The 12,110-nt window shown below is 39.4% G+C and overlaps 1 protein-coding gene across 1 annotated transcript in view; it reads left to right on the top strand.

The window, feature by feature from the left end:
- Positions 1 to 12,110, top strand: part of adgrv1 (adhesion G protein-coupled receptor V1) — a 133,586-nt gene that overhangs the window by 98,913 nt on the left and 22,563 nt on the right. Inside the window, exons 84-85 of the mRNA XM_088336404.1 lie at positions 1,432 to 1,589; positions 9,460 to 9,581. Coding sequence (XP_088192530.1) covers positions 1,432 to 1,589; positions 9,460 to 9,581 — 280 coding nt within the window. The remainder of the gene's footprint in view (positions 1 to 1,431; positions 1,590 to 9,459; positions 9,582 to 12,110) is intronic.

The following is a 12,110-nucleotide window of genomic DNA, read 5'->3' as shown; positions in this document are numbered from 1 at the left end:
TAATTCTTGCAAAAAGTTTAAACAGATGTTTCAAATTCATTGATATTACACGGACAAAAACTTGTTCCACTGGCATATAATTTTGGTTATTTTAATATTTGTCTTATTTAAAATCCTTAACTTGTTTTACTAATAAAACGGGAAATATACTAACAAGAAAAATAACTTATTTGATACAGTCATCTTTCTCGTATTTTTCCCTAGACTAGATGTCTGGCAAGACCGAAACAGAAACAGGACCCACTTGCGTGACGTTTACCACAAGTTTTATTAAAGGAAAGAGGAAGGGCTACGCTCATGATCCAGTGTTCGCTAGGCGCGGAAAGCAAGTCGCTCTCATACTCGGATTGTGATCCGAACACGGAAGTGGATTTTCCGTAGCGAGCGATGGCGGTGTCAGGGGCGGAAAACTGGTCCGTCACAGCAAGACGTCGGCGGGGTCGGGAAAAGAGTCGTAAGCCGGGACGGGAGAGCAGACGAGGTCAAACGGGAGTAAAAACGGACAGGCGGGAGTCAATGTTGAAAAAGGGTTGCCTAGTAAACACGGAGATTCGCAGACGGACTGACAACAGGGGAATGACAGTACTGGGTTCAAATACTGACAGGGAGCCAATCAGAACCAGTGGCAGTTGGCGCCAAATTAGTGGGCACAGCTGAGTCACATCAGTAATCATGCCAATGTCAAAATAAATAAACAATATCTAAGATTGCCCTTAAAACATGAGAAAAACGTTTAAAACTAGCATGTGATCAGTTTGGGATGAATAAATAAAATTAGGAAAAAATGAAGAACCAAATGTAAAAATGTATCAAAAGTATAAATAAGGAAAAAAGAGAATGTTTGCAAAACTATGAGAGAAAAGCGGTTTATTTTAATTCAAAAGGTTTGTTACCAAGGGGACCATGAAGGAACTGAGAAAGGTTAGTATTTTGTTTGTTTATTCTTTTTGTTTTTTTTCCTCCAGATTAAAATCAGTAAATAGTCTTAAAAGGTAATGTGCTTCTGGCAGGATTTCCCTCTTATGAGATTTTCAGTACAGCGCCCCTCACCTCACAAAACTCCCACCCTCCACAAGGCCACTACAGTACAAATATCCATATAGGAAACCGTGTTTACGCTCTCACGGTCCACTTATGTGATGCAAATGTCTATTTGGCATACCTCCCACCTTGTTATGGCTACCAGAGAGCCAATTAGTTCTCTGTGTAGTCACCGGAGACCCGAGTTCTATCTGGATTCCACACTCCCACCACAATTGTGAAAGGGACAAAAAGTCACATGAGGGTTTTTTGTGTGCTTACTTTGCCATCCGCAACTAGAATTGAGTAATGGGAGAATGCAGATTTTCCCAGATTCTGCTGGGAAAAATGATGCCGTGACAGGGAGGATCCTGAAAACAATCATAACAAATTGCCTTCCTCTGTGTTTAGGTGCTTCATCCCCAACGTGTATGCTGCTCTGTGCACGGCTGTGCTGGTGCCGCTCATCTGCCTTGTTTCTGTACTGGTCGTATTCATCCACGCCTATAAAGTCTCACAGCAGTGGAAGGCCTACGATGACATGTATCGGGGGCGCACAAATAACACAGGTCAGCGCCGAATACAGGATGGGTGATCGAAAATGCATCATATGATTATTTTGGTTCAACCCTCATTCGGGGTTAGGAATTGGCAGCTTTAACCATTGTTAGCTAGACAATTTTGAACCGGGGTTAAAATCAGTCATGACCTCCAAAAAGAAAGGAGTATTGCTCAATATGTCAAATGGTATGCATCTATATAGCGCTTTTCGAGTCAATGAAGACCTCCCAAAGCCCTTTACAATATGCTTCACACTTATCCATTCACCCACACTCACACACCAATAGCAGCATTCAAGGCAATTACCTGCTTATCGAGGGCATTCGAGATTTAGAGTCTTGCCCAAGGAGACTTCGACATATAACACGGAGGAGCCGAGAGTCGAACCTGCAACCTCTTTATCCCAAGATGAGCGCTTTACCTACTGAGCTACTGCCGCCCCAAATATAGTTTATTCAAAATCCTAACAAATATTTTTTGCATCCATAGCATATAATTCCCATTGTAATTGGATTTTATCACCCCCAGGACACATCATTTATTACATTTTATAACAGAGAGCACCACACCACGTAAGGGCAGTGTCTGAAATAATGCCGCCCGGGGCTAGCATCTTTTACATCGGGCGTACTTACAAAAATCTTCTCCCGGGTGGCCGACAAATTTTTCAAGTAAATAAAAAAAAATCCTTTTTTGTTTCTATTTTTTCTTCTTTTTTTTCGTTTTTTTTTTTGACAGGATGGAATGGTAGTTTGTTACAAACGTTTGCTTTATTCCAATTTGGGTTTGGAAATTTTGGTTTGTTTGGCAATTTGCATACTCTGCAGCCAATAAGAAGCCTGCATCGAATAACTTCTTGCTTCCAGACTTTTCCGAGCCTTATAAGGTTGTGCATTTGCATATCATTTTCCAAAGTAGATGCACAGAGAACACAAGAAAAATGGTAAAGTGGTTTGGAATCAAGCCAAAACCTCATCCCCAGAAGAAATTTTCAAAAGAAGCTAACAAAATTGATGACGCTACAAAAGGTAAACGTACATTAAAAGCATCGTGGAAAGAGGAGTTCACGTGGCTTGTTGCAGACGACGTGAAGATGTATTTACTCATCTTCATTCATGCAAAGATTTTTTTTTTTTTTTTTGCGATTAGTCGTCTTATTGTGTTTCAAGTTGTGAAAAGTGGGGCAGGCAACTTTATGGCTGGGCCGGCAACTTTTCAGAGTAGTCTGCCCTGGTGTCCAATAACTTTTTGTCATGAGTTTCAGACACTGGTAAGGGTCTGAAATTTAGTCTAGAAGAAAGACTCAACACGGTGTAAAACATGAATAAACCCCATCTTTACTTAATGCTACAGCAATACCTCAGTAATCCCAAACCTTTCTTTTCCCCATAAGAAAATAATGGTATTTATTTTTATAAATTTCTACGCATTCTAAAATACCCAACTTATTTGTAAAATGTGCGCCTGTGTTCGGTCTAATACTGAACGACTGAGGTGTCTACGCTAGGTAGTGCTAGCCAGATGGGCTAATTGTTACCTGAAGTCACCCGTTGATTTTGATGATATCTAAAGTGACACGCTTACAACAGTATTTGGGTTAAAGAAGCACAATACTATTTATTTCATTTAAAGTCCGTTAAAATATGTCGATTGCAAAAGACACAAATGAGCCAAAAGGACAACAACAGTAAGCTAGCTTCCGTGTTAGCGTAGCAGTCAAAACTGTCAGACAACACACGCCTTCCTACCTTTTTACACCTCAAAATTAACCTGTGCCACCCCATGGATAAAACAAAAATAACAATCAATGACTCACATGGATTTCGGCTCCTACAATGATTATTTAAATGTCCACATAATAAAGATTAAACATAATAAAAGGTTAAACCATAAAAGAATTTTAAGCATTTGATATACATTTGAGCAGCTGTTTAATGGCAGACACCATTCCCGTATTTAGTAATAATTTCCTTTTTAAACTTGATCATTGTTTTCACTATTTTCACTGTTGTTCTTCCCCTTAACACTAGCTTTTTGGGAGCCTATGTTATCGGCTGAAAGGCAGCAGAACAAACAAAATCTCAACATTTTTTTGGGGTCTTTCAAAATGATGCTACCAGAGTAACTCAGACAGACGCTCATCTCGCTCTGACTATATTTTAATGTTCCAGGTCTGACTTTTTGTTCAAACATTGCAGCAAAAATTAGTACATTTTTTTTGGACCAACACCAATTTGTTTGAATGTAGAGTTTTTCAACTACCGGGGTACAACTATATTACAATTTTAACATCGGAAACGCATCAACAACACCAAATTTTGACAATGTGAGTGCTCCAAACTTTTTAGGGCTTTTTTTTTTCGCCACAGCACAAAAAAACAACATCAACCTCTAAATGACAAAAGAAAACTCATGAAATATTTGCACAATTAGCTGTGTAATACAATAATGTAATGCAAAAATATGTGCCCAAAAGAATTATGCTGGAACGGAAGCCTTTCTTCAGGACTTTCCTAAGGACAGTTATATAATACAAAATCCTGTCCAGATGTGCCCTGGAAAGTTCGTGCAGAGTTGACTCTGTTTCTCCACAATATCCCATTTTGATGATTCAAAATAATCAAACAAATTCTTTCTTAAGCATCCTTTTGAATTGTTCGAGTTTCTACAGACCGGTCTATGTCACGTGTCTGTTAAAGAAAAAGATTGATAAGTTGATCATCAAATTGTCAACTTCTTTCATATTACATAATCACTGTTCTGTACCAGAACACAACAATGACAGACACTACCATTTTTATTCTACTTATCTTTTTTTTATGTACTTTATGTAGTATTTTTACTACAATACATAATCAATAACAGTAAAAACTGTTCTATGCTAATTGTGAATGCACCAGCTTTACACTGACTACTACCTTGTGTCGGAAGACCTTTTTTTCATCATCTTTTTGATGTCGAAATATTATGAAGAAGGAGAGGAAGAGAGAGTGACCAGAAATGTGAATTTCTGGCATGAGAGGTCAAAACGTGTGAGAACACACTAGCAGGAACGTATCGTTTTAACAAAAACATTGACTCCGTCCGCAAAGTGATGAGATAATCTTCCGGCTAATCTGTGTGAGAGTGCCCCATGCGAGGCCGCACGTAGAAACCGGCAAAGAACATGTGAGACGTATTTTGCACTTTTGTCCGGATGGAAAGAGACAGAAACCCTCAGAACGTATGGATTACCTAACAATAGGGGCTATTTAAAGCAAAGCTCCTATCGGCTTGACAAGGTGTGTTTACACGACAAGATGTTCCTTTCAGCTGATTAAATATCTGGTATTGCATTCTTATGCCTGCCGGTGTTCCCTCGCTGCACTTTGATCGCTGATTGGCGAGGAATGTTAGCACACACAAACGGAGGGGTGAGTGAGGTTTGCTTGCTCACAGTGCTTATTTTTTTCCTTTTTACATGATTTATCCAGTGCTTGAAATATTACATTATATATGCAGTTTTTCCCGTAGGTAAAGCAAGCACTCAAAAAGTGCCAATGTAATTAATTACCACATGCTGAAGAGTACATCTTGTATATTTATCAAGGCCTCATGATGCCCTTTGAAGGAAGATTGTGAAGTCTTCACAGCCACCTTGCGAAAGTACCCACAATTCAGGCTTCAAACCTAAAAATCGAAATATAATGTTTTTTAAGGGTGAATCAAGTGGAACACAATTGTACAATGGAACTTTTTATTGGATATTTTATACATTTCAAACAAATAGAAACTAATAAAATGCCATTTTATTCGACACCTTTGCTTTCATTAACTGGTGGGTTGGGACCCAAAAGTTGGTCGTGAACCAGTTTGTATAGGGTCTTGGGCCTTTGCCTTGGCAAATTATTGCTAACAATAAAAAAACGGGAGACAATTATGCTCCTTAACATTAGATGGCAAAAATGCCCTGCTCAATCTTCCCTCCTTGTTCAGTCAATATGCGCTGTCAAGTATTTGTCTGTCCTCATTGTAATTGAAAGGGACTACATTTCATTTTATTGTGATTTTGGTTTGTTTCATTTCATTTTTCTGCCCATAATAATGGATTCCAATAAAGTTGTGATAAGGGGAAGGAAAAGTGGAAAACATTGACAACAACAATCAAGTGGAAAAAGGACATGATTGCTAAATATTAAAATGATATACGAGGGTCAGCCATTGAAGCACTACAGTACAGTAAATGGTTTAGAATTCTTTATATTTAGCTTTTTACCAGTATAATCATATGTATTATCTACATAATCAAATATCGATGCTCTTTATACATATTTTGGGTACTTTTTTTTTAATATGTTGCTATTTTACAGCAATTTTAGGGGTTCAGTAATGGTTTTTCTCCCAATTCACCTCATATATATGGATATCGACGTGTAATGCTGATGATCCGTCACTTTGCGGATTTCCTATTTGACACGCCTTGTGGGAAATGTAGTTTTTTCTTTTGACCTGTTTCTTTTTGGACACCCAGGCATTTTAAGAACCCGCGGGCCACATTAAATTATGTGGCCAAACACATTTGGCGCCCGGGCCATGAGTTTGACACATGTGTTGGAGGAGAAGTTAAGAATGTGATGCAGATGAAACCAAAATGGATTTTTTTTTGCCACAATGCAAGATCCAACACTGCTCATTCTCATAGTCAAACATGGTAGTGGCAACCCTATGGTTTTCCACCGGCTCTTTCTCAGCAGGTTCGAACAGGGAAGGCGGTTCAAATTGATGAAGATAAGACAAATACAGGACTAAGAACCTGTTAGAGTCTGAGATATATCTGAGACAGAGACAATGATATATATTTACCAACATGATAATGATCCAAAACATGTAGCCAAATCGACTATGTATTAGTTTACAAATAAGCCTATTGAGATTTCAGAATGACAAAGACCTGAATCTAAACAAGATTCCCTGGGCATTGTTGAAAACTACTTTTTACAAGCACTTTCCAATTGCTCAGGAGGTAGAGCGCTCGTTTTGGGATCAAGGGATCCCAGTTCAAATCCCGACTCGTCCGTGTTACATGTCGAAGTGTCCTTGGGTAAGACATTGAACCCCTAATACCCCCAATAAGCGGGTTAGCGCCTTACATGGCTGCAAGGCCGCTATTGGGAAGTGTGGAGCCCATTGTAAAGCGCTTTGGGAAGTCATTGACTTGAAAAGCGCTATATAAATGCAGATCATTTCATTATTGACTTCTGTAGGTATTTAAACACCATTGTGTTAATTGCATGAAATCCAAACATCAATAGCAAAATCCATACTTTTACAGCCTGACAGTGACTTGGCTGATTTTCAGCCTGACTGTGACTTGGCTGTTCTTCTATCGGAGAACTGTTCCCTCTCGGTTTTGGAATGTGCTAACATGGCTGGAAAACCCAAAAGTGGGGCGTGAGGAACTTGTGAGAAGGAAGTTGGATCGTCCAAAAAGAATGAGGTGGAGTTTCTTCTGGTCTGTCAGGGGACAGAACGTCCTGAACTGAAAGACCAGAGGTGGGCAAACTTTTTAGGCCGCATTGAGTTTAAACATTTGGCAAAGGGGCTGGGTTGGAAGGGGAAAGAAAATCATAGTCTCGATGGAAGGCCTTGGCAATGCATGAGGGAAAAAAAAGGTTTCTAATATGTATTCAGGAATAAATATACATCTAAACATTAAATGTATGTTATATTTAAGTATCTTTTTTGTTAGTAAACCAAAACGTTTTTTTCTTTATTTTCTTTGTAATACTGTTTTTACCTTTTTGTTCAGTGAGCCATATCAGTACACATCATGCAAATACAGAATAATGTGCAACCAAAAATAATCCATCCATTATATCTGTACCGCTTATCCTCAGTAGGGTCGCGGGGTGCTGGAGCCCATCCTAGTCATCTTTGGGCAGTGAGCAGGGGACACCCTGAACTGGATGCCAGCCAATTGCAGGGCACACAGAAACAACTCACTCGCTCATTCACACCTAGGGACAATTTGAACTCGCCAATTAACCTGATATGCATGTTTTTTGTGAATGTGGGAGGAAAATAGAATTCCCGGAGGAAACCCACGCAGGCACGGGGAGAACATGCCAACTCCACACGAGGCTGCGGTAGCTAGACTTGAACCCTGAACCTCCGCACCGCGTGGCTACGCGCTACCCACCCATCCGCCGTGCCGCTGCAAAAATAACATCTACATTTTTAGGCATTTCAGTAGATACTGTTATCAGAAAACTTTATTTTTGGGGGTTAAGGGAGTAGCACTAAACTAACCATATTTGTTGAATTTGTAATACACGAATAGAGAGAATGCACAATTTTAAAAAAATGATATTAAAAATGATGTTAACATTCTCCAAATGTACATATTGCTGCGAATAACAAATAAATACATATTATTAAACAAGATTGGCCAAAAAGTGATACTGGGAGTTGCACCGACACAACATTGGATTATAAAGTGCAGCGAATTATAAGGTGCACCTTCAAAAATAGTCTTTGTTAAAAAAAAAAAAAAAAAAATCACGTTTAAAGCACACTAGATAATTACACGGTTGAAATTAAAACTACTGTGATGGTATTAAAAAAATAGTTGAAAATATTTTAGAAAACATTAACTATCATGAAATCTTGTTTTACGACATAAAAGATTCATTCATAAATGCTTATCGTATAATTTCATTGTAACGATCCATTTGCAAATTTTGTTTACAGTTTTTTTTCTGCCCAAAAAAGGCTGCCCATAGGGCAGGGGTGTCAAACTCATTTTAACTCGGGGGCCACACGATAGACTAAACATTCTGTCGGGGGCTGGACTAGTAGATTAAAGAGAAAGAAAAAGAGAGATAAATAAATAAGAGAAAGAGGGGGAAAGGAGAGAGGGGGGACAAAGAAAGAAAAAGAGAGAGAGGGAGCGAGCCTGAGAAACAAAAGATAAAAAGTCGTGAGAGAGCGGGAAACGAAAGGGAGAGGAAGAAATCCAAAGAGAAATAGAAAGACAGAAGGAGAGAAAAGAAAGTGCAAAGGGTAGGAAGAGAGAAAGATAAAAGAGAGAAAAGGAAAAAAGGAAGTTAGAGCAAGAGGTTAAAAGACACAGAGAGAGAAAGACAAAGAGCAACAAAGGAAGAGAAAGAGAGACACAGAGTGGGAGAAAAGGGGTGGAAAAGAGAGAGAGAGAGAGAGAGAGAGAGAGAGAGAGAGAGAGAGAGAGAGAGAGAGAGAGAGAGAGAGAGAGAGAGAGAGAGAGAGAGAGAGAGAGAGAGAAATAAATACAAGTACAGTGTCTTTGTGAGAGGCACCTGGCTTTGGGAACATAAAGTTGACATATTTCAACCTGCAGCTTGTTTTTCTCTTGTGCTTCTCTGAGTGTTGTCTCGCGGGCCGGATTCAATCCCTTAGCGGGCCTGGTCTGGCCCGCGGGCCGCCTGTTTGACACCTGTGCCTTAGGGCGTACCTGCAAATTTCTGGCATTTTTTTTTAATTTAGGTGTTTTTTTATAGTCCATAGATTATGTTGGTTTTTTTTTTTTTTTCTTCCTTTTTGTTCAGCGGCCAGTTTCAAAATCCTGGCAGGCCTTATGTGTCCTGCAAAACCTAGATTATCCTCTTCTGTGCTACACGGACGGACCAATTGAGGAAAAGGGAAGTTTGCACAACTCGCTGATAGAGAACGAAGTTGACAAGATGGTGGAAGTAGCACCTGAGTGAAACGTGGGCCCTGTGTTTCAAGCCTACTTGCGAAGAGAAGCGTGCAATCCCGATGACTGACGCAACAAGGAATGCAGACATTTTTCTGCACAAAGAAAGTTTCTGATTAACAATTTGCCTTATCTATTTTTTTTTCCTTTCATTTTTTGGGTTGCAGAAGTGCCTCTGGTGCTGTTCCTGTTCTTGCTCATCTCTCTGGTGTGGTTGTGGGCGGGGCTCCATATGAGCTACAACCACATGTGGATGCTTGTCCTCTACATCATCTGCAACTGCCTGCTGGTGAGATCATTGGCCTTGCTTGCTTACCAAATATTAGTTTAACAGTTCATTTGTTTATCTAAACACAGCAAATTGTGGTTTATGTGGCTCGGTGTGGAGGATTGAGGAAAGAGGAGGACTCAATGTTTTAGAAAACAAGATATCCTGAGAACACTTTGTTTTACATAACCTGTTTTTCCCTGACTATAAGTCGCTTCAGAGTATGAGTCGCACCACCCCAAAAATGCTTAATTAGGAGGGAAAAAACAATTTTAAGTCGTACCTGGAGTATAAGTCGCATTTTGGGGGGAGGAATTTATTACACATAACAAAAAAAAAACATGTCATCTTCAAAGGCAATTCAAAATGAAAATAAAATAGAGAACAACATGCTGAACAAGTGTATGGTATACAGTACTAACGTTATATTATTGACATGCCTGGTAATGTCAGAAACGACGTAAAATCCATCCATCCATATTCTGCGCCAGTTCTCCTCACTAGGGTCACAAAGGTTGTGGAGCCCATCCCAGCCTTTTTCAGGTAGTGGGCATGGGACATTCTCAATTGGTTGCTCACTCGCTCAGTCACAACTAGGGACAATTTGAACTGGCCAATTAACCTGACATGCATATCACAGGCACAAAGAGAACATGCACACTCTGTCAAGGGAGGCTGGAATTGAACCCTCGACCTCCAGACCATGGGACTGCACGCTAACCACCCAGCCGCCGTGCCGCCACCGATGGGACATATTAAGTGTTATTTAGATAACTCTAGCATAAAGAACATGCTTGCCAAATCAGTTTCACTCCAAATTATTGATTCCAATGACATCTTCATCTTCTCTGTCACTTTTACCGGTAAACAACTCCCCCAACTCAGGAGGTAGACAAAGCGCCGCTTCCTCCTTCCACTTCTACGTAGCTTTCGTGAGACTCATCATCACCTACGCATCTCGCCATCTTTAATCTTACTTTCTGCTGCTCGATTACCGTTTTCAGCTGCATAAATCACTGTTTGCAGCTTGTAGTCTGCAGCATATGATTTACTTTTTGCCATTTTCGTTCAGCTCTTCTCAGTTGTGCCGAAAAATGTTTCTCACAACAGGGCAAGGTTGAAATACAGGTTGAAAATACAGTTATCAATACAGGCCTAGGGCGCCCCCTTGGAGTGTAGTGTGAAAATAATATGTGAAATGATTTACCGGTAATAAAAACTTAAAACTGAATATAAGAATGTGTTAATAATTCCACATATGAGTTGCACCTGGAGTACTAGTCACACCCTTGGCTGGGATGGGCTCCAGCAACCCCGCGACCCTACTGAGGAAAAGTGGTGCAGATAATGGATGGATGGATATATATCCTTATATCTTTATATATCAAATTTTTTTATATACAGTATATATGCTTATTTTTATAGATATCCTTATTTTTCCTCTTTTACTGTATTTTTCTGGCTTTTCTTTTACCATTTAAATAAGATAAAATATTTTAAAAAGCCGTATGATCCTCCAATACAATGGCTGTATTTTCTCTTTCCCTCACGTAACCAGCTTGTAAAAGTGTGCAGTAGCTCCCGGCGATATGTGCCACATATGTGCCAAAGACATCAGTGTCACACCAAAGTCAATTTATTTTATCTGGAACCAACGATGCCATGCTGTCATCGGGAACTGATGACGTTGACCTCTTAAACAGTAAATTTTCTTAGGTGACATCATGCAATCCTTTTTTTTTTTACCAATCCCGTAAGCTTGCCCTTAAAAGTCAAAGGTCATTGTTTGCCAAGTGTGAAAAAGGGTGCATATTCTGCTTTTGGAGCACTGTTGTGAAATTCCTCAAATGAAACGATGTCACATATTTGGAGAAGTTGGACTGGACCCTGTCCACTTTGTCCCGGTTTTGCAATTTCTGGACGCTTCCAAGCCTGAAAAGTGAGGATCCTCTTAAGAAGTTTATCATAGGAATGTTATGTATTTTTTTAACTCAAACATTATGTTGCTATTGGCAGAACATTTTGCACAGTTTAAGGTTTATTTCTTTATTATTTTACTCAAGAATCAAGTTGAAAGTATAGAGTAAATGTAGAATTTTTTTTTCATTTGTTTTCCTATTTTACTAGAGAAGAGGGGAAAAATTATATATATATATATATATATATATATATATATATATATATATATATATATATATATATATATATATATATATATATATGTATATATGTATGTATGTATGTATGTATGTATGTATGTATGTGCGTGCGTGCGTGCGTGTGTGTGTGTGTGTGTGTATGTATGTATGTGTGTGTGTGTGTGTGTGTGTGTGTCAGGACCAGAACGGAGACAGGACCCACTTGCATTGTGTTTCTCACAAGTTTTATTGGAAGAAAGAGAAAGGGTTGTGCCTATGATCCAGTGATTGCTGGACGTGGGAAGCAGGCCGCTCTGAACGCGGAAGTGGATTTTCCGTGTCGAGCAATGGCGGTGTCTGGTACGGAAAACCGGGTCAGTTGCCGGGACAGGAGAGCAAAAATGTGGTCGGG

Source organism: Urocampus carinirostris, chromosome 5, assembly GCF_059441175.1.
Source record: "Urocampus carinirostris isolate Australia breed hairy pipefish chromosome 5, RoL_Ucar_1.0, whole genome shotgun sequence".
In the NCBI taxonomy this organism is placed as follows: domain Eukaryota; kingdom Metazoa; phylum Chordata; class Actinopteri; order Syngnathiformes; family Syngnathidae; genus Urocampus; species Urocampus carinirostris.
This window is presented reverse-complemented; position numbering and strand designations above follow the sequence as displayed.